General features: G+C 45.8%; 2 protein-coding genes across 2 annotated transcripts in view; one reads left to right on the forward strand and one right to left on the reverse strand.

Annotated features, from left to right (window-relative positions):
• The window catches only part of LOC309550283 (uncharacterized protein), a 1519274-nt gene that overhangs the window by 68847 nt on the left and 1426626 nt on the right, over window positions 1-23801 (forward strand).
• The window catches only part of LOC309549989 (uncharacterized protein), a gene marked incomplete at its 3' end in the record, with an annotated part of 336501 nt that continues 326388 nt past the window's right edge, over window positions 13689-23801 (reverse strand). Inside the window, exons 4-5 of the mRNA XM_082250464.1 lie at window positions 15411-15552; window positions 13689-14599 (exon numbers count right to left, since the gene is read on the reverse strand). Of these exons, the coding sequence (XP_082106590.1) occupies window positions 13689-14599; window positions 15411-15552 (1053 nt within the window). The remainder of the gene's footprint in view (window positions 14600-15410; window positions 15553-23801) is intronic.

The following is a 23801-nucleotide window of genomic DNA, read 5'->3' on the forward strand; positions in this document are numbered from 1 at the left end:
CAGTCTTTCCACCCTTCCCCCTGTTGCCCTTTTAACGGCCTGGATTTCCGATATGAGACGGCCCTGCAAGAAGGCCTTGAAAGTATCCCAAATAGCCCCATACACGGGTGATCAGCATAAACCCATCAGAACTCAGATATTGCTTCCCCGATGCCAGAGCACACAGGTATAAGGTTTAACCAAAAGGCATTAGGCTTCCAAGGGGCCTTCAGCAGCCCAGACGATGATCGAACCTCCGCACACACCAGCATCGGGGAGTGATCAGGAATTCCCCGGGTGGTATATGCAATGTCACTCACATGTCTGACCACCTGGGAGTTACATAGACATAAGTCTATCCTAGACAAGGATGTATGTGCCTTGGAGAAGCAGGAAAACACCGCTCCCCGGATGCATGCCCGTCCAAGGATGAAAATAAGATCTTATTACCTCCTCTGCTACCACTTCCAGCAAAGTCTTCTCTCTACTTCCTATCTGTAGCTAACATCACATCCTCTCTGTAGCTGGCATCACTTCCTGTCTGTATTCCATAGAGACTTCCTGTCTGGGTAGAGGTGAGATCACCACCTTGTGGAGCTCAGAGAAACTGCAGACCTGAGAACCGTCTGGTAGTGTGAACACGGCCTTGTGCTGTGTGTGTATGTACTGTATATCCTTATAGATGGGTCATCTCCTATCCCACCAAGGGGGATAGAAATATATTACTGCTCGGGGGGGGATACATTTTGGCACCTTTGATTTTGCTGTAAAATTGATTGAATGTAGAACATCTGTTATATGGATACAAAGAACCCCAGCCGAGAGTAAAGGGTGGAAATGGCTCCTGATCCCCAGATTTTGTCACCAATACAAAAGGAAAAAAACCCGCACTATGTGTAACAACTCAAATACCTACAAAAATAACTTATACCGGACTGCTGCTGTAACAAAGGTATGTGTTCCCTTTATCAACTAGAAGAGCATTATGTGTCACAGCGCTGTCCTATTGTGTGTGCACATAAATTATCACAAATACAATAAAATATGTGGATACATTTAAATATAAAGTGCTAGGTGCTCAAAATAATATTCTCTGCAGATCTACTGCTTCCGCTTTACACCTACTTCATTGATCCTATGGGGTTTATCAATAAATTATGCAAACTGATTCATGTGCAGATTCATTTACAATATAAAGTGCTTTGTGGATCTGCAGGGAACAGTATCTTGAGCAAAAAAGCACTTTATGTTGTATATGAATTTGCACATGGATCAGTTTACATAATTTGTTGATAAACACAATAAGATCAATGAAGGTGTAAAGTGGAAGCAGTAGATCTTCAGAGAATATTATTTTGAGCCCCTAGCACTTTATATATGAATGTATCCACATATTTTAGTGTATTTGTGATAATTTATGTGCACACACAATAGGACAGCGCTGTGACACATAATGCTCTTCTATGTATCCTCTATCCCTGCCCCTTCCCTTCTATTGCCTTTAATAGGTCAGGGATGCCATTTAGAGAGTGGTGTGTCAGCAGAGTTTCTCTTTTGGTTAGTGTCGGATTTCGTGATTGGCATTGGTCTCCATCATCTGCACTGGCTGCAAAGGATTGTCCTTCCTATATAAAATGGAATGTGTCGGGTGTACAGAATCCCAGAGGAATCCTTAATACGATTCTATTGGGTCTGCTTGTGTCACTCATGTGGTGATTGGACATGAATCTCAGAGGTATCCTCAGTACAATTCTATGGGGTCTGCTTGTGTCACTCATGTGGTAATTGGACACAAATCCCAGAGGAATCCTCAATACGATTCTATGGGGTCTCCTTGTGACACTCATGCGGTGATTGGACACAAATCCCAGAGGAATCCTCAAAACGATTCTATGGGGTCTCCTTGTGACACTCATGCGGTGATTGGACACAAATCCCAGAGGAATCCTCAGTACGATTCTATGGGGTCTGCTTGTGTCACTCATGTGGTGATTGGACACGAATCCCAGAGGAATCCTCAGTATGATTCTATTGGGTCTGCTTGTGTCACTCATGTGGTGATTGGACATGAATCTCAGAGGTATCCTCAGTACGATTCTATGGGGTCTCCTTGTGACACTCATGCGGTGATTGGACATGAATCCCAGAGGTATCCTCAATACGATTCTATGGGGTCTGCTTGTATCACTCATGTGATGATTGGACACGAATCTAAGAGGAATCCTCAATACGATTCTTTGGGGTCTGCTTGTGTCACTCATGTGGTGATTGGACATGAATTCCAGAGGAATCCTCAGTACGATTCTATGGGGTCTGCTTGTGTCACTCATGTGGTGATTGTACATGTTGTAATCAGACACTGAATCACTGGTGTTGGAAATCACATTCCTGACCCAGACACCAGAACCAGCAGGTCCATGTAGCTCATGACACCTACAGAATACACAACCAATCTCAGGGGAACACTCCTCCAGATATGACTGGCCAAGGGTTAGAGTTCAGTCCACATCCTTATCTCTATAAATTGAGGATTTTCTGGATTTTCTCCCTTTTTATTTCATAGTGAATAGCTGAGATTGTTAATGTAATTTTGTATTATTATAATCTTCATCTTTGTACATATTGTTATGCACGGCATATTACAGTTTTCAATGAATACGTGTCATCCAGTTCATGGATGTAATCATTATGTTTGGATGATCTCACCAATCAGGAGCCTTTCCTGTCATCCTACATGATCCCTTCTGAGGATTCTTCTATCCTTCCAAACAAATGTATGAAATCATTGATGAGTCCTCCTTCTATGTGATCTAGAAAATCTTGAATCACAATGCCTTTATGGATGAAGTGGATGACCCAGTTTATACACTGCTCAAATAAATTAAAGGAACACTTTGAAAACACATCAGATTTAAACGGGGAAACATTTCATTATTATTATTGTATAGAATTTATATAGCGCCGACAGTTTACACAGCGCTTTACAACTTGAGGGTAGACAGTACAAATACAATACACATTAATACAGTAGGAATCAGAGGACCCTGCTCATTAGAGCTTACAATCTAAGAGGGAGGGTCAAGAGATACAAGAGGTAATTACTGTGGGGGATGGGCTGATGGAGAAAATAAACGAACAGTTGTTAGGGGATTGCCAGATAGGTTTCTCTAAAGAGATGTGTTTTCAGGGAACGTCTGAAAGTGGACAAAGAAGGAGATAGTCGGACAGATTGGGGTAGAGCGCCCCAGAGGATGAGAGAGGCTCAGGAGAAGTCCTGGAGGAGGGCATGGGAAGAGTTGACAAGGGAGAAAGGAGCTAGAGAGCAGGAGGTCCTGGAAGGAATGAAGACACTGATTTGGTTGGTATTTTGAAACCAGGCTGGTGATGTAGCTGGGTGCCAAGTTCTGGATGGCTTTGTAAGTTATGGTTAGTAACTAGATTTTAATTTGTAGGTTGAATGGCAGCCAATGAAGGGATTGGCAAAGAGGGGTAGCAGACAAAGAGCGGTTTGTAAGGTGTATGAGCCTGGCAGCAGCGTTCATGATGAACTGAAAGGGGGATAGCCTATTTAAAGGTAAGCCAATGAGAAGGGAGTTGCAGTAATGGAGACAAGAGATGACCAGGGAGTGGATTAGAAGCTTTGTGGTTAGGAAGGGGCGTATCTTGGAGATGTTGCGGAGGTTGAGGTGGCAAGCTTTGGACAGCGACTGGATGTGTGGCCGAAAGAATAGTTCAGAGTCCAGGATTACACTTAGGACCTTGGCATGGCGAGATGGGTTGATAGTTGAGCCGTTGATTTTGACAGAGAAATCAGGGGAAGAGGAATGTGGGGGAGGAAATAATATGAGCTTGGTTTTGGATAGGTTGAGTTTGAGGAAGTGATGTGACATCCAAGATGATATGTCTGTTAGTAAGTTGGTGATGCATGAATAGACTGATGAAGTGAGCTGAGGGGTGGAGATAGATTTGGGTGTCATCAGCGTAGAGATGATATTGAAAGCCATAGGAGGCAATCAGCAGACTCAGGGAGAAGGTGTAGATTGAGAAAAGGAGCGGTCCAAAAAGAGAACCTTTGGGGACCTGACAGGGAAAGGAAGAGGATAGGAGGTAGTAGAGTTGTAAGTAGCACTGAATGTGCATTGGTATAGGTAGGATGAGAACTAGTGAAGAGTATAATCACGGAGACCAAGGGAGTGGAGTTTTTTGAGGAGGAGGGGGTGGTCCACTGTATCATGCTGGATATCTATACTGATATGGACTGGGTAATGTGTTAGGATCTAGACTGGTATGAACTGGGTAATGTGTTAGCATCTATACTGGTATGGACTGGGTAATGTGTTAGGATCTATACTGGTATGGACTGGGTAATGTGTTAGGATCTATACTGGTGTGGACTGGGTAATGTGTTAGGATCTATACTGGTATGGGCTGGGTAATGTGTTAGGATCTATACTGGTATGGGCTGGGTAATGTGTTAGGATCTATACTGGTATGGACTGGGTAATGTGTTAGGATCTATACTGTTATGGGCTGGGTAATGTGGTAGGAAGGAAAGGATGCCACAGTTTTATGGAAATGAAAACTATCACCCTGAAAAAATGATGGAGCAGGCTAGTCCTCTTTGCTGGAAATTTATTTCAGCAACTCAGGATGGTCCTCAGTAGTTGGTATGGCCCCTATGTGCTTGTATGCATGTCTGACAACATTGGGGCATGCTCCTAATGTGACAACTGATGGTGTCCTGGGATATTTCCTTCTAGATCTGGACCAGGGCATCACTGAGCTCCTGAACAGACTGAGGTGAAACCTGGCGGCGTCAGATGGACCGAAACATAATGTCCCTGAGGTGCTCTATTGGATTTAGGTCAGGCGAGCGTTGGGGCCATTCAATGGTATAAATTCTTTCATCCTCCAGGAACTGGCTGCATACTCTTGCCACATGAGGCCGGATCAAAGGATTTCATCCTGATACCTAATGGCAGTCGGGGTGCCATTGTCCAACCTGTAGAGGTCTGTGCATCCCACCATGGATATGCCTTCCCAGATCATCACTGATCCACCACCAAACTTGTCGTGCGGAACGATGTTATAGGCAGCATAACATTCTCCACGGCTTCTCCAGGCCCTTTCATGTCTGTCACTTGTGCTCAGGGTGAACCTGCTCTCATCTATGAAAAGCACAGGGCGCCAGTGGCGGACTTGCCAATTCTGATGTTTAATGACAAATGCCAATCGAGATCCACGGTGCCAGGCAGTGAGCACAGGGCCCACTAGAGGACGTCGGGCCCTCAGGCCACCCTCATGAAGTCTGTTTCTGATATGTTTGGTCAGAGACATAAACACCAGTGGCCTGCTGGAGGTCATTTTGTAGGGCTCTGGCAGTGCTCATCCTGTTCCTCCTTGCACACAGGAGCAGATACCGGTCCTACTGATGGGTTAAGGATCTTCTATGGCCCTGTCCAGCTCTCCTAGAGTAACTGCCGGTCTCCTGAAATCTCCTTCATGCTTTTGAGACTGTGCTGGAAGACACAGCAAATCTTCTGGCAATGGCACATATTAATGTGTAAAAAAAACCCAAACTAAATGGGATAATATAGCGCTTGCTGGTAGGAACAGGAGGGAAATGGGAATAAAATTACAATTAAAAAAGCTAATATCATAAATTACATAAAATCTATACTCTTAAAAAGTATGAATAGTAAGAAATATATATATATAAATAAATATCAATAAAGTGTATAAATGTGCCAAGTGAAGTCCAAAATAGTTCATAGGTGACTTAGTGATAAATAGTCCATAAAGGTGCCAGAAAAAAGGTGCAAGTGCTCGGTGCTGGATCCTCCAATGGTCCAGGAAATCCAATCATAAAGGTGACTTCAAGAAAGGATAAGGTGTAAACTCACCAGATATGGTGGGTCTCAACTGCCTTACGACAAAGAGACCAATAGCGCTTTATGACCCTCCAGGTCAAAGAAATGGTGACTGCTGGGCTCTGATCCCCCTAGACCGGAATCCCCTACGCTAAGCAGATAGGGTCCTCAAGGTCCTTAGCATCTGACTCATGTGTTACCAGTGAGTCAAATAGAGGTGTTCCCCTCAAGGGATATCAATCAGAATACTGCTCACCCCTCTCCTCCTTCCTCTTCCACCAAGATATATACAAAACAGGCACTTAAGCAGTGCGGGCTTGACAAGCTTCACAAGGGGAAATTCCTCAGATACACCTCCACTAGAATGGCCGAGATGTGACGTCAGTGCACAGATTCCTGCTACCATTACTGAGCTCTGAACCACTTACCTTTTTCTTGCACCCCGGAGGCACGAAAAAACCACCTATGAGTGGTAAAGGAAGGCCCCTGCTTAGTATGGGGTGTTTTACCTTTGGAGGATTGAGGAAGAAGAGTACTCTTCCCACCAGTCAGACCCTTGATCAACTCATCCACTGAGTCGCCAAACAATCGCTCTCCCAGAAAAGGAAGATCTGTCAGGGCTTTCTTGGATGCCTGGTCAGTCAACCAGCTCTTCAGCCAAACCATGCGTCTTTGGGCAATCCCCACAGCTGAAACTCTGGCCACCAGGGGAGCCACATCCAAGGACGCATCACACAGGAACACCAGGGCCTGAGCCATCTGGTCCATAAGTTCCATCAGCTCCGGGGGAACTATGCCAGGGTCCAAGTTCCCCTTCAGAACCTTCACCCATTCCATAACCGTCTTTGGTAATAAAACAGACACAAAAACCGGTTTTAGAATAGAACCCGCCAACACATGAAGATGGCGGGAAAGGGATTCCACCCGCCTGTCCACCGAATCCATAAAAAACAGGGGAATCTTCCATAGGCACTATAGTAGTTTTGTTGAAACCTGGAAACAGGATGATCCACCTCCGGGCTTCCACCAAAGCGCGTTACCACGCTGCAGCTGAAGAAGACAGGTCCTCTTCACCATCCGATTGGGAGGACAGCGACCTCTCAGGTAGGGGGGAGTCCCTGGTAACCATATCAGCCTCTGAATCAGAGGACCCCAACAATGATGCAGAAGGCAGCAGCCGTTTTAGGCTAGTAACCTTTTTCATTACAAAATTGACCTTGGTCGCCAGGCTTTCCAGAGCTGCTGAAATCGCGGCCAGCAACTGCGATCCGGACATAGCATTAGGTGGGTCTGAGGGTAAGTTCACTGCCTGGGACTGCATATTCAATGCAACAGAAAGGAGTACTGTCAAAAACGCAGATCGCCACGGTCTGCTGAGTCCCCCTTATATATATTCTGACAGTAGAGTGTGCAGGGATATGCCCACAAAGACCCCAATACTTTACCACCTCCAAAGGAACCCTCCTGAATCGGACTGTGCAGCAGGAAGAGGGAGTCACAGGATGTGACATCAGCCTGATATGTGAAAGGTCACGCTGCCTGTGTAGCTCCATTGGGCTACACAAAAATGGCTGCCAATGCAAATCAGTAGGAAGCACAGTGAAAATGGCCACCCAATTAAAGTCAATAGGAAAAATATTTTGCATTGCCCACACTAACGATGGCAGTGCCTACGGCGTGCCATGCGGTCAGGGACCCCCAATATGAAGGTCTCAAGGATCTACAACCAGACCAAGCAGGAAAAAAAGGTACCTTTGCCCCCCCCAAGGACGTCAGGCGCCCCAGCTATAGTGCCCCCCGGGGGACGGGAGAGGGGGGACAAGGCACAGGGCCAGGTACCTGACAGGCCAGGGGGATCTTTTAGGAAGTCCAGGTCCTATTATCCTCAGGAGAGGGCCCACATTCCCCCAAGGCCACCGAGGGGCAAGGGGGGGGGCTACATTTACTCACCATGGACCTAGTGGGCTCCTCTCCAGGCAGAACCACCTCCCACATGGAGTGGGGGTGCTGCCAGTCGAGGGGTACGCTGTGACTGAGGGCGTTCCAGGTCATCGCGTCCCAGTGAGATATCCACTCGCAGGCTCGTCCCCATCCAGAAAGGGGCACCGTGGCGAGGCCTAGTGCAGGACTATAACATGCTCATAGGCCAGGCTGGAGAGACCTTAAGGATCTAGATTATCCAGTACGAAACCACCGCCGGCATTGCTTGTAGATCACCAGGAGGATCCCCCTGAACACTAACTAGCAAAAGTGAGTAAAGATAAATAAAACAAGACATTCTGAAAAGAATAAAGAAAATGAGACCGAAGTCCCAGCAGGAAACCTAGGTCCTACTCCTTCTCTAGGCAGAAACAAACTGGTTTGCTGGAGCAGAGGATGTGGGTTATGCCTATGGGGACAGCCCAGTGGGCGTGGAGAATTAATTTATTTCCTGCCTAGAACTACTCCTGCAGGGGGCAGCATAACCCAATGAATAAGAAGTATGAAGGCTGCGTCTGTCAATGGACGATAGAGAAAATATATTTGTTAAACAGTTGGTTGCATGAGAGATAGATTTATTTAGTTATTTTGTTTAGTTATCTTCTCTGGTAGCCACGGGAATGGGTATTATGAGATGTTTCTCAGGTCTGCAGCTCCTCTAAACTCCATAAGGTGGTGATCTCACTTCTACAGAGACAAGAAGCCTCTATGGAATACAGGCAAGAAGCGATGTCAGGTACAGTCAGGAAAAGATCTGGAATAAAGAAAGGACGTTCCATGTGGTACGAGGCAGAGAGAAGACATTGCTGGAAGTGGCAGCAGAGGAGGTAATAAGATCATATTTCTATTTACAACCAGTAACCCCCCGTCATGCCCGTCCTCTTCCTCCATAGTCACTGTTACGTCTTTTATCTCCAGCAGATGAGGATACACACATATATAGTGTGGAAACCTAGATTAACCCCTTCAGGGGCAGAACACTTTCCCACTTATGGGGACAGAACATTCTCTTCATTTTGGAGATGTGTCATCTTCTCACCTTAGCAGTCTGTTGTAACGAGGGATGAGATTCAGTTTCAGGTTGTACTGAAATCTGACACCAATATCCAGCATTTTCATTTTGGTTGAATTTGTGGTTGATTATTTATGTTATATTTCAGGAACCTTGAAAAAGCCTGCAGACACATAGCAGGTGAAACGTGTCATTTGCAGTTTACTTGGATGGGGTCCTGGACTCTCACCCCATTTCTTTTTTTTTTTTTTTTTAAATTTTATTTATTTATTATAATAAATGGAACAAAGGAGAAACTTCACAACATTATTCATATTTTCCGGTTATACAGTACAAACGTATACTTTCCATAAATACATAAACAAACTAAGAAAAACGTTTTTCATATTTAACTTGAACTTATTTATACTCTCCATCAGAATTCTCCGATGTCTCAAATAAGAAAATTTTTCTTTTTTTTTATTCCTAATAAGTTCTAAAGAAGAGGAAAAAAAAACTCACCCCATTTCTATTCCCTACTACAAGACGTGAGATTGCTCCGATATCTGGCTTAATTACACCGTCAGAGGCATAAGCAGGCTTCAGCAGGTCTGAGCCGACCATTACCACGCAAGTGTGAGCCTGGAACAGCACACCTGAGTGATTTGGATGGATGCCATGACTGCCGTTAAGTGGATCTGAGCAAGCTTGACAGAAGAACAGCATGGATACACTGGCCTAGATACACAGCTTCAGCCGGCAAGAACAAAATTGTTGACACATAGTACAGACTAGGGATAGACCGATATGTTTTTTTAGGGCCGATACCGATACTTTGGTCACAACATATCGGTATCGGCCGATATTTTGTACATTTAAAGTTTTGAAAAATAAAGACAATTTTTGACGCAAATCTGGTACTGAACATGTTAATTTTTGTTTAATGCTTAATGGCTGGCTTGCTGGCACCCTGTGGTAGGTGGCTGGCACTTTGTGGTGGGTGGCTGGCTTGCTGGCACCCTGTGGTGGGTGGCTGGCTGGCTCCCTGTGGTGGGTGGCTGGCTTGCTGGCACCCTGTAGTGGATTGCTGGCTGGCTGGCACCCTGTGGTGGATTGCTGGCTGGCACCCTGTGGTGGGTGGCTGGCTGGCACCCTGTGGTGGGTGGGTGGCTGGCACCCTGTGGTGGATGGCTGGCACCCTGTGGTGGATGGCTGGCTGGCTGGCACATTGTGGTAGGTGGGTTGCTGGCACCCTGTGATGGGTGGCTGATTTGCACCCTGTGGTAGGTGGGTGGCTGGCTGGTACAGTGCCTGTGTGCGGCTGGTACAGGGCCTGTGGGTGGCTGGCTGGCTGTCTGGCACCCTGTCTGTGGGTGGCTGTCTGGCACCCTGTGGTGGGTGGCTGGCTGGTACAGGGCCTGTGGGTGGCTAGCTGTTACAGTGCCTGTGGCTGGCTGGTACAGGGCCTGTGGGTGGCTGGCTGGTACAGGGCCTGTGGGTGGCTGGCTGGTACAGAGCCTGTGGGTGGCTGGCTGGCTGGTACAGAGCCTGTGGGTGGCTGGCTGGCTTGCTGGTACAGTGCCTGTGGGTGGCTGGTACAGAGCCTGTGGGTGGCTGGCTCGCTGGTACAGTGCATGTGGCTGGCTGGTACAGGGCCTGTGGATGTGGGTGGCTGGCTGGCACCAGGCTGCTGTGGGTGGGTGTATGGCTGTGATACACTCCTGCGAGACTAGATGAGGCTGTCCAAGGTAAGGGAGGCAGCCTAAGAAGGCAGAATGACGTCACAAAAATATCGGCAATATCAGCCAGTTCCGGGACCGATATCGATATATCAAGGGAAAGTGCATATCGGCCACCGATATATCGGCCAATCCCTAGTACATACTGCCCTAGATTAGAGCTCCATATCCGGAGACTGTACCTGGGTCTGACCCTGTGCCCCTCGTTCGGTTATACTTCATCTTCCACATCCAAGTCGGCTTTGATGAATCCATAAGCTGTGATTTCTGTCCCTTATCCATATCCATGTCCGACCCTCTTACCCTTTTGGGCTATCATTTGGACTCCACGATTGGCATCTTAGCTCACCTCCCTTCGTTTAATCAAGGCTGTCATCCACCAGTGATCTCTGTATACCTTTACAGGCTCCGCAGTCTATGACTATTCCATAACTACATTATTGATTCACTTTATTGACTCTGCTGGCTCCCATATTAATGGGATACATTGTTATTACCTGCTGACCAATGTCTCATCTCAGCTACTTCACTTTATTCATGATTTAAGCGTCCTCTTAAGAGATATCTCACAACTCCTTCACCCATTGCAGGTTACCACAGGGAATCTATTCATCTTTCATGAGGGTTTTTGTGTTATTACACACATAGCATGTATATTAAACTTCTTGGTCTGCATCTCTTTTGTAGTGCTCGAGATTCGCTTCTTTAATATTGCAATCTGCCATAGCCATTGAGCAGAGGTAGTGGATACTGAGCACAGCTATATGAGATCTGACCAAGTAACTTTGCTATATATTTATGGTCTTAATCTTGGTCTTTTTATTACATGTGACAACGTTGGAAATTGTTATATATGGTATACTGGTGGAGGTAGTGTTTTCCAAAACATTGATGTGATTTCTTTCATGCACCTTATTCAATTTAATAAAATCCTATTTGTAGTCATTTTACGTGGATCTCGTAAGTATATTCTTTTGCGTGGCCCTTTTCCATGCCTATTATTTCTCAGAATTTTACTAAGGTACACTGATCCACATCCAAAACAGACAAACTAATGCACTAGATTGGTGGTTTTTCCATTACCACCACACCTCATTAACCAGTTGCAGCCTTGCGCAACTAGCTTTGTGTTCTATGGTTCCTACAACTGAGAGATCGTACTCATGCAATTACTTCATCAGGCATGGTTCCTAAAAATAACGGAGAGATCGTTCTCATACAATGACTTCATCAGGTATTGTTCCTGCAAATAACGGAGAGATCGTACTCATACAATGATTCATTGGGCATGGTTCCTGCAAGAAGCCAAGAGATCGTACCTCATACAATAACTTCATCGGGCATGGTTCCTACAAATAACTGAGATCGTTCTCATAATTACTTCATCAGGCATGGGTCCTACAAATAACTGAGAGATGGTACTCATAGAACGACTTCATCAGGCATGATTCCTGCAAATAACAGAGATCGTATTCATACAATGACTTAATCGGGCATGGTTCCTGCAAATAATGGAGTGATTGTATTCATACAATTACTTCATCGGGCACAGTTCCTGCAAGAAGCTGAGAAATCGTACTCATACAATTACTTTATCAGGCATAGTTCCTACAAATAACTGAGATCGTTCTCATACAATGACTTCATCAGGCATGGTTCCTACAAATAACAGAGATCGTTCTCACACAATTACTTCATCAGGCATGGTTCCTGCAAATAACAGAAAGATCGTACTCCTACAATAACTTAATCGGGCACAGTTACTACAAGTAACTGAAATCAATCTCATACAATTACTTCATCAGGCATGGTTCCTACAAATAACTGAAAGATCGTACTCCTACAATTACTTTATCAGGCATGGCGCCTACAAATAGCTGAGAGATCATTCTCATACATTACAGTACTTCATCAGGCATGGTTTCTACAAATAACAGAGCGCATACTCATACAATGACTTCATCAGGCATGGTCCTTACAAATATCTGAGAGATCATACTCATACAATGAATCCATCAGGCACGGTTCCCACAAATAACAGAGATGGTACTCATACAATGACTTCATCAGGCATGGTTCCTGCAAATAACTGAGAGATCATACTCATACAATGACTTCATCAGGCATGGTTCCTACAAATAACTGAGAGATCGTACTCATACAGTGACTTCATCAGGCATGGTTCCTACAAATAACGGAGAGATCATACCCATACAATGACTTCATCAGGCATGGTTCCTACAAATAGCTGAGAGATTGTTCTCATACAATTACTTCATCGGGCATGGTTCCTGCAAATAACAGAAAGATCGTACTCATACAATAACTTAATCGGGCACGGTTACTACAAGTAACTGAGATCAATCTCATACAATGACTTCATCAGGCATGGTTCCTACAAATAACTGAGAGATTGTACTCATACAATGACTTCATCAGCCATGGTTCCTACAAATAACTGAGAGATCGTACTCATACAATGACTTCATCAGGCATGGTTCCAACAAATAACTGAGAGATCAAACTCATACAATGACTTCATCAGGCATGGTTCCTACAAATAACTGATCTAGTGGCCACAATATGGCATTTTTCCTGAAATACCTTAATCAGAAAGAATAGTGAAATAATGCACTATGGATGGTGCAAAAGATCATAGAAAGGAATGTATGAAGTAAAATATAACCAACATTTATCAAGACTGGATGAAAGCTTCTCACATTTGTCCACAAATAATTTTAGACACAGACAAAAAGTGTTTGTGAAATCTTACATCAAAAAATGTACTCAGCCAATGAAAGGTAATACCGTAACTCCATTTTTATTTTTCTACTGCTATCAATGGCCAACATGGTACAACAACATCTCCTCCATGTCTTTGGTGATCTCTGATCTCCTTATGAACTGTTTCTTACATGATGAAGATCAGCCATGGAGTATATCTGAGGTGTATATCAGGGTGTGCTTCTTCCCCACATGAGAGCTATGATGTCCAGCAACATTCATATAGAAGACATTTCCCGCACTCAAGACACTAATACACCTCGAGGGTTGTGTGGGACCCTGATGTACAAGAAGACAGGACTTCAATGAGGAACAATTCCCTCACTCAGGACAGGAAAGCGGCTTCTACCTCGTGTGAAATCTCTGATGTGAGTTAAAACTGGACTTAAATGAAAAACATTTCCCGCACTCAAGACAGGAATACGGCTTCTCCCCTGTATGCAATCTTTGATGTGTGTAAAGGGTGGACTTCTGTGAAAAACATTTCCCACACTCAAGACAGGAATACGGCTTCTCCCCTGTGTGAGATCTCTGATGTCTGTAAAGATTGGATTTGACTGAAAAACATTTCCCGCACTCAGGACAGGAATACGGTTTTTTTCCAGTGTGAGATCTCAGATGTATGACAAGGCTTGGTTTTGTTACATAACATTTCCCACACTCAGGACAGGAGTATGGCTTCTCACCCCTGTGAGATCTCTGATGTCGGTAAAGATCAGACCTCTGTGAAAAACATTTCCCGCAATCAAGACAGGAATACTTCTTCTCCCCCGTGTGAGATCTCTGATGTCTGTGATAGAAGGACTTCTGTGAAAAACATTTCCCGCACTCAGGACAGGAATACGGCTTCTCTCCAGTGTGAGATCTTTGATGCAAATTAAGATGAGATTTAAAATGGAAACACTTCCCGCACTCAGTACAGGAAAGCCTCTTATCTGTTGGAAGGGTGGCACTGTCCCTCACAGTCTGAGGTTCCTCAGTATAAGATGAATACGATGGTCCGGCACCGTCCCTCACAGTCTGAGGTTCCTCAGGATAAGAGGAATACGATGGTCCGGCACCGTCCCTCACAGTCTGAGGTTCCTCAGGATAAGAGGAATACGATGGTCCATCTACACTGTGTGGTGCCAGATGGACATTTGAGGTAGCCAAGTTTTCTCCTGGACTATACTGTGTGATGTCCTCATCTTCTACTTTAAAGTCTGGAGACAAAGTGAGACAATCCTCTGAGGTTTTCCTCATCTCCCATCCATCTACTAAAATAGAAATAAAAAGATTATTACTAGACATGAGCAGATTGGTTCCCCTAAACCAGGACTCCGCCCACATCAGGCAGCTTTGTCTCTGAGGATCTTACAATTCCACCCTCAAGGTAACTAGTAAATGGGTCCTCTGATCTCCTACCAGTTCATTTCTTTATTCATGGACCTTAGTCAGAGAGTGAGGAAACAACGAGAACTGTCTTTTATAGGAGGGACGGTAATGAGGGGATTATAGGACGAGTGTCCCCACCCCCTCTATCACTCATTGCCATCTTCCCAACACAAGAAGTCCTGCACTTCCTTATTTAGTCAATGATTTAGTCATGAATAACAGCGGGGCTGAGCCCCACCAGAGGTCAGAGAGTGATGATGGGGAGAGAACAACCAAGATGAAGACTGGACTGATCCTGAAGACCACCATCATTGGGTTACTGACTCCTCCCTCATTATCACTTTCTGTTTAAGGTACCAGAGGTTGAGGATGTTATCACATAATTATCAACATACAGAAGTCTGTGCTCCAATCAAATCATCAGCTATAAAGTGTCCAGCTGGTAGAAAATTGGAGCAAAAGAAGTAAGGGCTATGTAATGTACAACTTATTATATGGGATACAAGAGTTTGGACAATATAGTATAAGAATGATTTAATATACAACATAGAGTATATAGTGCAGGGAGAGGACTCATAATATTGGTATTCATCCATCAATGGCAACAGTTTGATATCACCCAGGCCTTGCTGTACTCTGGACCAATCAGTGAGCAGTATGGGTGGAGGAATGTATTTAGTGTTAATGACCCACCTGCGCTGATCTCTGTAGGAGTGTCCTCCTCTATAAATGTCCCCGTTATTCCATCCTCCTCCATAGACTGCTGATCATCTCTCACAAACCTCTCTTCTTCTTCTGCTTTAACCTCAAATTCCATATCAATTGGATCTCCACTCTAAATCAAGAAAATGGGAGAGTATATTATCTGTAAAATATAAGCTTTAATATTGGGAAATCACATAAAAAAAATCCACACATTGTCTCCACAAGTCCACGTTCTAGATGCTTCGTCCCACCAACCTTGTAATGGTGAGGGATGGTGTGACCTTCCTGTGTGGAATCCCGGGAATACAGAGGATGGGGACATCTCTCTGGTGGGTTCCTTGTAATAGGTGACTTCATCATATTCTTGTGTCCTTCTGAAAACTCCTTCATCACTCCATACTCCTCATCCTCCTCTTTAAATTCTTCCTTAACAAACGTATTATTATCCCCGAGGTTTCCACTCTGAAAATACAATAGGATATTCAATGTAACAAACATGCTTGTGTACAAATCATAATATCAGTGATTGTTCCCCATCTACCTGATAAAGGTGAGGGATGGTGTGACCTTCCTGTGTGGAATCCCGGGAATACAGAGGACGGGGACATCTCTCTGGTGGGTTCCCATTACTGGATCCATCTGTAGGAAACACACACACTGACTGAATACATTGTTTCTATGTGTTTATCAGATGATGGGGGATCTAGGTGGATCCTCCGTACTGCTCTCTCCTTTACAATAAAGTCTCCTCTTACCCGGTGATGTGAGGGGCGGCTGATTCTCCATCATGACGTCCTTGTAGAGATCCTTGTGTCCTTCTAAATACTCCCACTCCTCCATGGAGAAATAGACAGTGACATCCTGACACCTTATAGGAACCTGACACACACAATGATACAGTCACCATCCAGACACATCCCTTGTCTGTTACTGGATAATGTCCCAGAATTCCCAGCACCGCTCACCTCTCCTGTCAGCAGCTCCATCATCTTCTTGGTGACTTCTAGAATCTTCTGCATGTTGTGTATCTCAGGTTTTAGGGAGTCACATGGAGGCACTGTGATGGTCATATGATCACCTGACTTCACAAGAGGAAATCTCTGTATTGAGGAACCAATAGGAATATCATGTTAGAATCCCAGAATCCTCCTCACCTCTCCGGTCAGGTCTGTGTTTTATTAATAGAGATAAGAGTGATGTCATGAGACCTCCCAGAATCCTCCTCACCTCTCCAGTCAGGTCTGTTTTATTAATAGAGATAAGAGTGATGTCATGTGACCTCCCAGAATCCTCCTCACCTCTCCAGTCAGCAGGTAGATGATCTCCACGGTGAGCTTTAGTATCTTCTCAGTCACGTGACTCCGGTCCTCCTCCATCCTCATTGGTGCCGTCATTTGATCTATACAGGTCTCTTTGTAGACGGATAACTTTGGGAAATGAAAGTAAGAATTATTTGGATGGTATTGGTCACACAAGATTAGGATGTGGATGTGAGGGGGGCAATAGGAGGGTTGCTGTATATTTAAGAACTACTGCCCCCATAGGAACTCATTCAGTTTGGACTGTTTAGTGTTTTATACAATTTTGAGGTCCCGGGACCCTCTTGGTCTGACGGATGAGAAACCCTTTTTTCTTTGTTGGGTTTGTTTGTCTTCTGAACTGCATTTGATTGGTTTTAGATCTGCAGACAAGGAATGATAAATATGATTCTTCCTTTGACTTGTTTGCTCTGAGGCAGTGTTGTGAGGACAATGTGGGGTCATCATGATGTGCAGGAAGGGGAACTTGCTGACTTTTGGCCGGAGTTGCCAACTAAACAGGATAATTTCCAGAACTCTGGCTGCAAGGCTCCAATCTTCGGCAGCTTGCTGACAAACAGGAGTGATGTCACTGTCACTCTCTGCAGTAAGAGAAGGGATTGGATAGCAGGAGGATGCTCCTGGTGGAGTAGTGAGCTGTGGGGGAGAATTCTGTTCTCTTCTCTCCAATGGCAGCCCAGTGTGGGTAGGAGGAGGACAGCAGAGGGAGCGGTTTGTTCTCTTGGTCTTGGTCTATTTTGTGTCCTGCAACATATTCCTTGACCACTGGCACGAGTTTTGTAAGAAGGTCATAAAAGTAAATGCAGGTACGGTGGGAGCAGGGCCGGTGCAAGACTATTTTGAGCCCTAGGCAAGACCAGCTACTTAGCGCCAGAGCTCCTGCCTAACAATAAACTGATGACCTGTAGGGGCTTTGCGTATGTGCGCCCATGAAACGACGAAAAACTTCAGTTCCCTATATTTTTTTATAGGCAATGCTTTAAAAGCCCCCTACAGGTCCTCAGTTTAGCGTCAGACAGAGTTTTGATGCTAGAATTATTTCTCTCACTCCGGTGTGGGCCGTGATACAAACCATGTGTAGGGCAATCATAGGCGCTAAAGCGCATGCATTTTTGTGTACAGTATACAGGTGGGGGAGCGGGAAGCACTGGCAATGAGGTGTACAGTATACAGGTGGGGGGTACAGCATGCAGGTGGGGGGGTGTACAGTATAGAGGTGGGGGAGCGGGCAGCACTGGCACTGAGGTGTACAGTATACAGGTGGGGGGGCAGGGGGTGTACAGTATACTGTTGGGGGGGCGGCAGCACTAGCACTGAGGTTTACAGTATACAGGTGGGGGGTGTACAGTATACAGGTGGAGGCGGGCAGCACTTGCACTGAGGTGTACAGTATACCGGTGGGTGTACAGTATACAGGTGGGAGGGTGGGGGTTGTACAATATACAAATGGGGGGCAGGGGGTGTACAGTATACAGGTGGGGGTGTACAGTATACAGGAGGGTGTACAGTATACAGGTGGAGGCGGGCAGCACTGGCACTGAGGTGTACAGTATACCGGTGGGTGTACAGTATACAGGTGGAAGGGCGGGAGGTGAACAGTATACAGGTGGAGGCGGGCAGCACTGGCAATGAGGTGTACAGTATACAGGTGGGGTGTACAGTATACAAGTGGGGGGTATACAGTATACAGGTGGAGGCGGGCAGAACTGGCACTGAGGTGTACAGTATACAGGTGGGGTGTACAGTATACAAGTGGGGGGCAGGGGGTGTACAGTATACAGGTGGGGGTTGTACAGTATACAGGGGGGTGTACAGTATACAGGTGGAGGCGGGCAGCACTGGCACTGAGGTGTACAGTAAACAGGTGGGGTGTACAGTATACAAGTGGGGGGCGGGGGTATACAGTATACAGGTGGAGGCGGGCAGCACTGGCACTGAGGTGTACAGTATACAGGTGGGGTGTACAGTATACAAGTGGGGGGCGGGGGTATACAGGTGGAGGCGGGCAGCACTGGCACTGAGGTGTACAGTATACAGGTGGGGTGCACAGTATACAAGTGGGGGACAGGGGGTGTACAGTATACAGGTGGGGGCGGGCAGCAGTGGCACTGAGGTGTACAGTATACAGGTGGGGTGTACAGTATACAGGTAGGAGGTGGCGCAGGGGGGGGCACAGTCGGTATGAAGCCGTGTAGGGAGGTCGGTGTCCCCCTGGCAGTAGGTCCTCTCTCACACACGAGGCAGTCAGGCTGTGTGGAGAGGTGACTCACCATCAGGCAGGGGACCATCAGTGTGATGAGTACATCGCCCCATCCCGGTTCCTCACATCACCGGACACCGACTCCACTCTCCTTTATTACCCACCATACACTCCTCCCTCTTCCTGACTCCGGACCGTCCAACCCCGCCTCCTCCACAACATCATACAACTCCGCCCTTCAGAGTTCCTCATTCGTCTTGCCTCCTAATCTGGGCAGAACAGGACTGAGCGACCTGGGGGACTGAAAACGAGGGCGGGAGGGGGGACTGACTGAAGGAGGGGATGGCAGGATGTCAGGAGAAGCTAGGAGGGGACAACACAATAAATTGAGAGGCTGCTCACCCCAATATGACTGGAGAGAAAAAAACAGGAAGGGCCCCCAGGGGTTTTATTGCAGCAAATGTAAGTGAAACTATAATTGTATAAAAAATTGTATCTTTATTGAAAAATTTATAAAAATCCATTAAAAATCAAGCGTAAGCTATGAGCTCTGCTTACAACAAGACATTCAGTTGTCATACATTGCTAAGGAGCAAAGATACAGTCACAATTACAGATCATCATACATAGAGCGAAAAAACACTGACGCGTTTCGACCTATGCAGTAAGATCTTCCATAGGGGGTATGTGATGTCTATAAAAGATGTTACACAATTAGAAAACATGTAATACTGCATCAGATATGCTGACATCGTACAGATGTGGATCATCCTATAAACATGAAACTTTACCCGATCAATCATGACAATCATATCTAAGACTTCCCCAGGGATGGAAAGGGTTACCATACTCCTACAAATGTAGACCTGGACACGCACTGGACTGCAAAGAGCCATACAAGAGGCCTGCCATAGCGGGAGAAGACACCTGTCTGTGAAGGCAGTTATTTGGTGAATGTATGAAAATGAAAGAATGTGCTACATCGGTGGAATGCCGGAGTACTAATGTGGGGGGAAAAAAGGGGGGGGGTGTCAGGAGAATCGCCAATTCAGCTGGGCTCTGCATCAATGCATCACAATGCCCTATTTTTTCTTCAACACCAATAGCAGCTGTGGCTGCACCCTGGACGGCAGTGCGTCCTAGACGGCTGCCTATTTAACCTTGCGGTAGAGCCGGCCCTGGGTGGGAGGACCATCATAAGTCAAAAGCCTCTGTGAGCCCTAAATCCCCCTCTTAACTCAGAGCCTTGCAGCCTGACTACCCCCTCATAGGCCCCCACTAACATCTCAGAGTCCTATTACTTCCTAAGAGGCCCCCAAAGTCCTTCATGTACACTTCCTCCTCAGGGGTCCCAGAGTCCTTCAGATGCAGTACATCCTCAGAGACTTTCAGAGTCCTTTAGTCCCACTACCACCTCAGAGACCCCTCATCTTCTCTACTTCCCTCAGAACCTTCAGTATTTCCCTCCCTCTGACACCAATGATGGAAGATATTCTTCATAGCAGGCTGGGGAATGTTTTCTTCCTCCTGACCAGCAATGTAAGGGTCTCTATGCTCCATACTCCTGATCCCTGCACTCCATCATTGTGTTGGCTGCATATTGTAATGATTGCCCATTGGCTGCCTGTGTAGTGTAATAATTGCCCTTTGTAGGCCATGTATGGTCAGGATGGTCATTGTCTTGTCTATTTATTGTCAGTGCTGTTTGTTTAGAGGAACATATTACTAGAATTTATCTCCAAAACGAAGAGAATGTTCCGGCCCTGTAAGTGGGGACATTTTCTGCAAGTGGGGGTTAATCTAGGTTTCCACACTATATATGTGTGTATCATCATCTGCTGGAGATAAAAGACGTCACAGTGACTATGGAGGAAGAGGACGGACATGACCGGGGGGGGGGGGTTACTGGATGTAAATAGAAAATAAGATCTTATTACCTCCTCTGCTGTCACTTCCAGCAATGTCTTCTCTCTACTTCCTCCCCACTCACCTCTCACCCAGAACTCCTTGTCTATGGTTAACATCACTTCCTGTCTGTATTCCACAGAGACTTCCTATCTGGGTAGAGGTGAGATCACCACCTTGTGGAGCTCAGAGAAAATGCAGCCCTGAGATTCAGTCAGTGTGTGTGTTTCCTACAGATGGATCCAGTAATGGGAACCCACCAGAGAGATGTCCCCGTCCTCTGTATTCCCGGGATTCCACACAGGAAGGTCACACCATCACTCACCATCATCAGGTAGATGAGGAACAATCACTGATAGTATCATTAGGATCTGTACATTATCTGCATTGTTACCATTGATGTCATTTTTATTCTATATTCAGAGTGGAAACCTGAGAGATTGTAAAGTTGAAGTTAAAGAAGAGATAAAAGAGGAGGACGATGAGGATGGGGTGATTGAGGAGTCAGAGTTTCTAAAAGAATACAAAGATCTGTACCAGGACAGCATGGTGGAGTCATCCAACTACAGATGTCCCCGTCCTCTGTATTCCCGGGATTCCACCCAGGAAGGTCACACCATCCCTCACCATCATCAGGTAAATGATTGATAATTATTGGTATTTATAATTTATACACAGCATACAATAAATGTTTTATTATATATTCAGAGTGGAAACCTCTGGGATTATAATATTGTTGTTAAAGAGGAGTATGGAGTGATGGAGGAGTTTTCAGAAGGACACAAGGATATGATGGAGCCACCTAATACCAGGAACCCACCAGAGAGATGTTCCCGTCCTCTGTTTTCCTGGGATTCCACACAGGAAGGTCACACCATCCCTTATCATTACAAGGTTGGTGGGATGGAGCATCTACAACCTGGACTCATGTAGATGATATGTGGATTTTTTGTGTGACCTTATAGTTTTCGGATGATATTTTCTTGATTTAGAGTGGAGATCCAATCGATATAGAATTTGAGGTTAAAGCAGAAGAAGAAGAGACGTATGTGAGGGATGATCAGCAGTCTATGGAGGAGGATAGAATAACGGGGACATTTATAGAGGAGGACACTCCTACAGAGATCAGCACAGGTGGGTCATTAACACTAAATACATTCCTCCACCCATACTGATCACTGATTGGTCCAGAGTAGGGCCAGGACTGGGTGATATCAGCCTGTAATACCCTGGTCACTTTCCTCAGCTGTGTTCCCCGTCCTGTATTCCTGTATTTCTCTCGGATAATCTTCCTTCTCTGTGCTGCAGACAATTTATGTATCTAGACTGGATTAATGGAGATTCTGGGGTTTACCTGGAAGAAAATTGTTGATTTTCACCATAGGTGACCTCTGGTGGGACTCAGTTCCGCTGTTATTCATGACTAAATCATGGACTAAATAAGCAGAGACGGCTCTAGGCTTTGTGAGACAAAACTTGGACATGAGGCCCCACTCACGTCCATAATGGGAAAAATAATTCAAGTGATAAAAATGAACTGTATAAATTGCGTATATTAAGAGCCTTATACCATTTGAACTATCAATTCACAGTTTCTGGAATTGTTTCTAACCAATTCTTCTTTAATCAAAGATCATTAAACATTGGGTATGTATGTGTATGTATGTATGTATATATATATATATATACATACATACATACATACATATACATATAGTATATTACACACACAAATATAGAGAAAATGTGTATGGCTGCCACTAGCAATAAAAGCCAAAAACCATATTTCTCCATTTACATGAAGGTCAGGTTACTATAACCCCGCCAGCACAGAGTTCCCCCTTACATCAGAGTCTGCAAGATTCCTCCCTACAGAGCAAGGGGACCTTTGATGTAAAGGGGAATGCTGCAGACTTCTTGTAAAGGGGAACTCTGATGTAAGGGGGGGGGCTCTGGTGACCAGAGATCACCTTATATCAGAGTGCACAGCATTCCCCTTTACATCAGGGTCCGCAGAGTTCCAACAAGAACTATGATGTGTGCGGGAGGGGGGGGGGATCTGGTTACCACAGACCACCTACCACGGGGTTAATGCATTAAAGTAAGGGGGGGATTACTGGTATAAGGGGGAACCTTTAAATCAGTGCTCCCCTATCTTACTGTATTTACTCCCCCCTTACATCACTGACCCCCCTCAGACTGGCCTGGCAGCACTGTAACTGATCCCCCCTCAGACTGGCCTGGCAGCGCTGTCACTGACCCCCCCCCTCAGACTGGCCTGGCAGCGCTGTCACTGACCCCCCCCCCCTCAGACTGGCCTAGCAGCGCTGTCACTGATCTCCCCTCAGACTGGCCTGGCAGCGCTGTCACTGATCCCCCTCAGACTGGCCTGGCAGCACTGTCACTGATCCCCCTCAGACTGGCCTGGCAGCGCTGTCACTGATCCCGTCTCAGACTGGCCCCGCAGCGCTGTCACTGATCCCCCCTCAGCAGGGCCGGACTGGGAATAAAATTTAGCCCTGGAAAAAATTTCATACCAGCCCCATAGCATTATTATACCGGCCCAATAGCATAACGCCATTATTTTCTTGTTTATAAAAGGGAAAAAAGGGGCTGTGCGGACATGGTACAGGAGATGTCAGAGGCTGCGGACATGATACAGGAGATGTCAGGGGCTTTGCGGACATGGTACAGGAGATGTCAGAGGCTGCGGACATGGTACAGGAGATGTCAGGGGCTGTGCGGACATGGTACAGGAGAGGTCAGAGGATGTGCGGACATGGTACAGGAGAGGTCAGAGGCTGTGCGGACATGGTACAGGAGATGTCAGGGGCTGTGTGATGTCATTGTATAGTATTTAAGCAAGGGCTTAGACATGCTTTTTTAGGCTCTGAGGAAGAGGCTAACCCTCGAAACGCGTTAGCCACTACTAACTCAAGGGATAACTTACCCTCG

This window comes from Pelophylax lessonae (genome assembly GCF_965119305.1).
Source record: "Pelophylax lessonae genome assembly, chromosome: 3".
Classification (NCBI taxonomy): domain Eukaryota; kingdom Metazoa; phylum Chordata; class Amphibia; order Anura; family Ranidae; genus Pelophylax; species Pelophylax lessonae.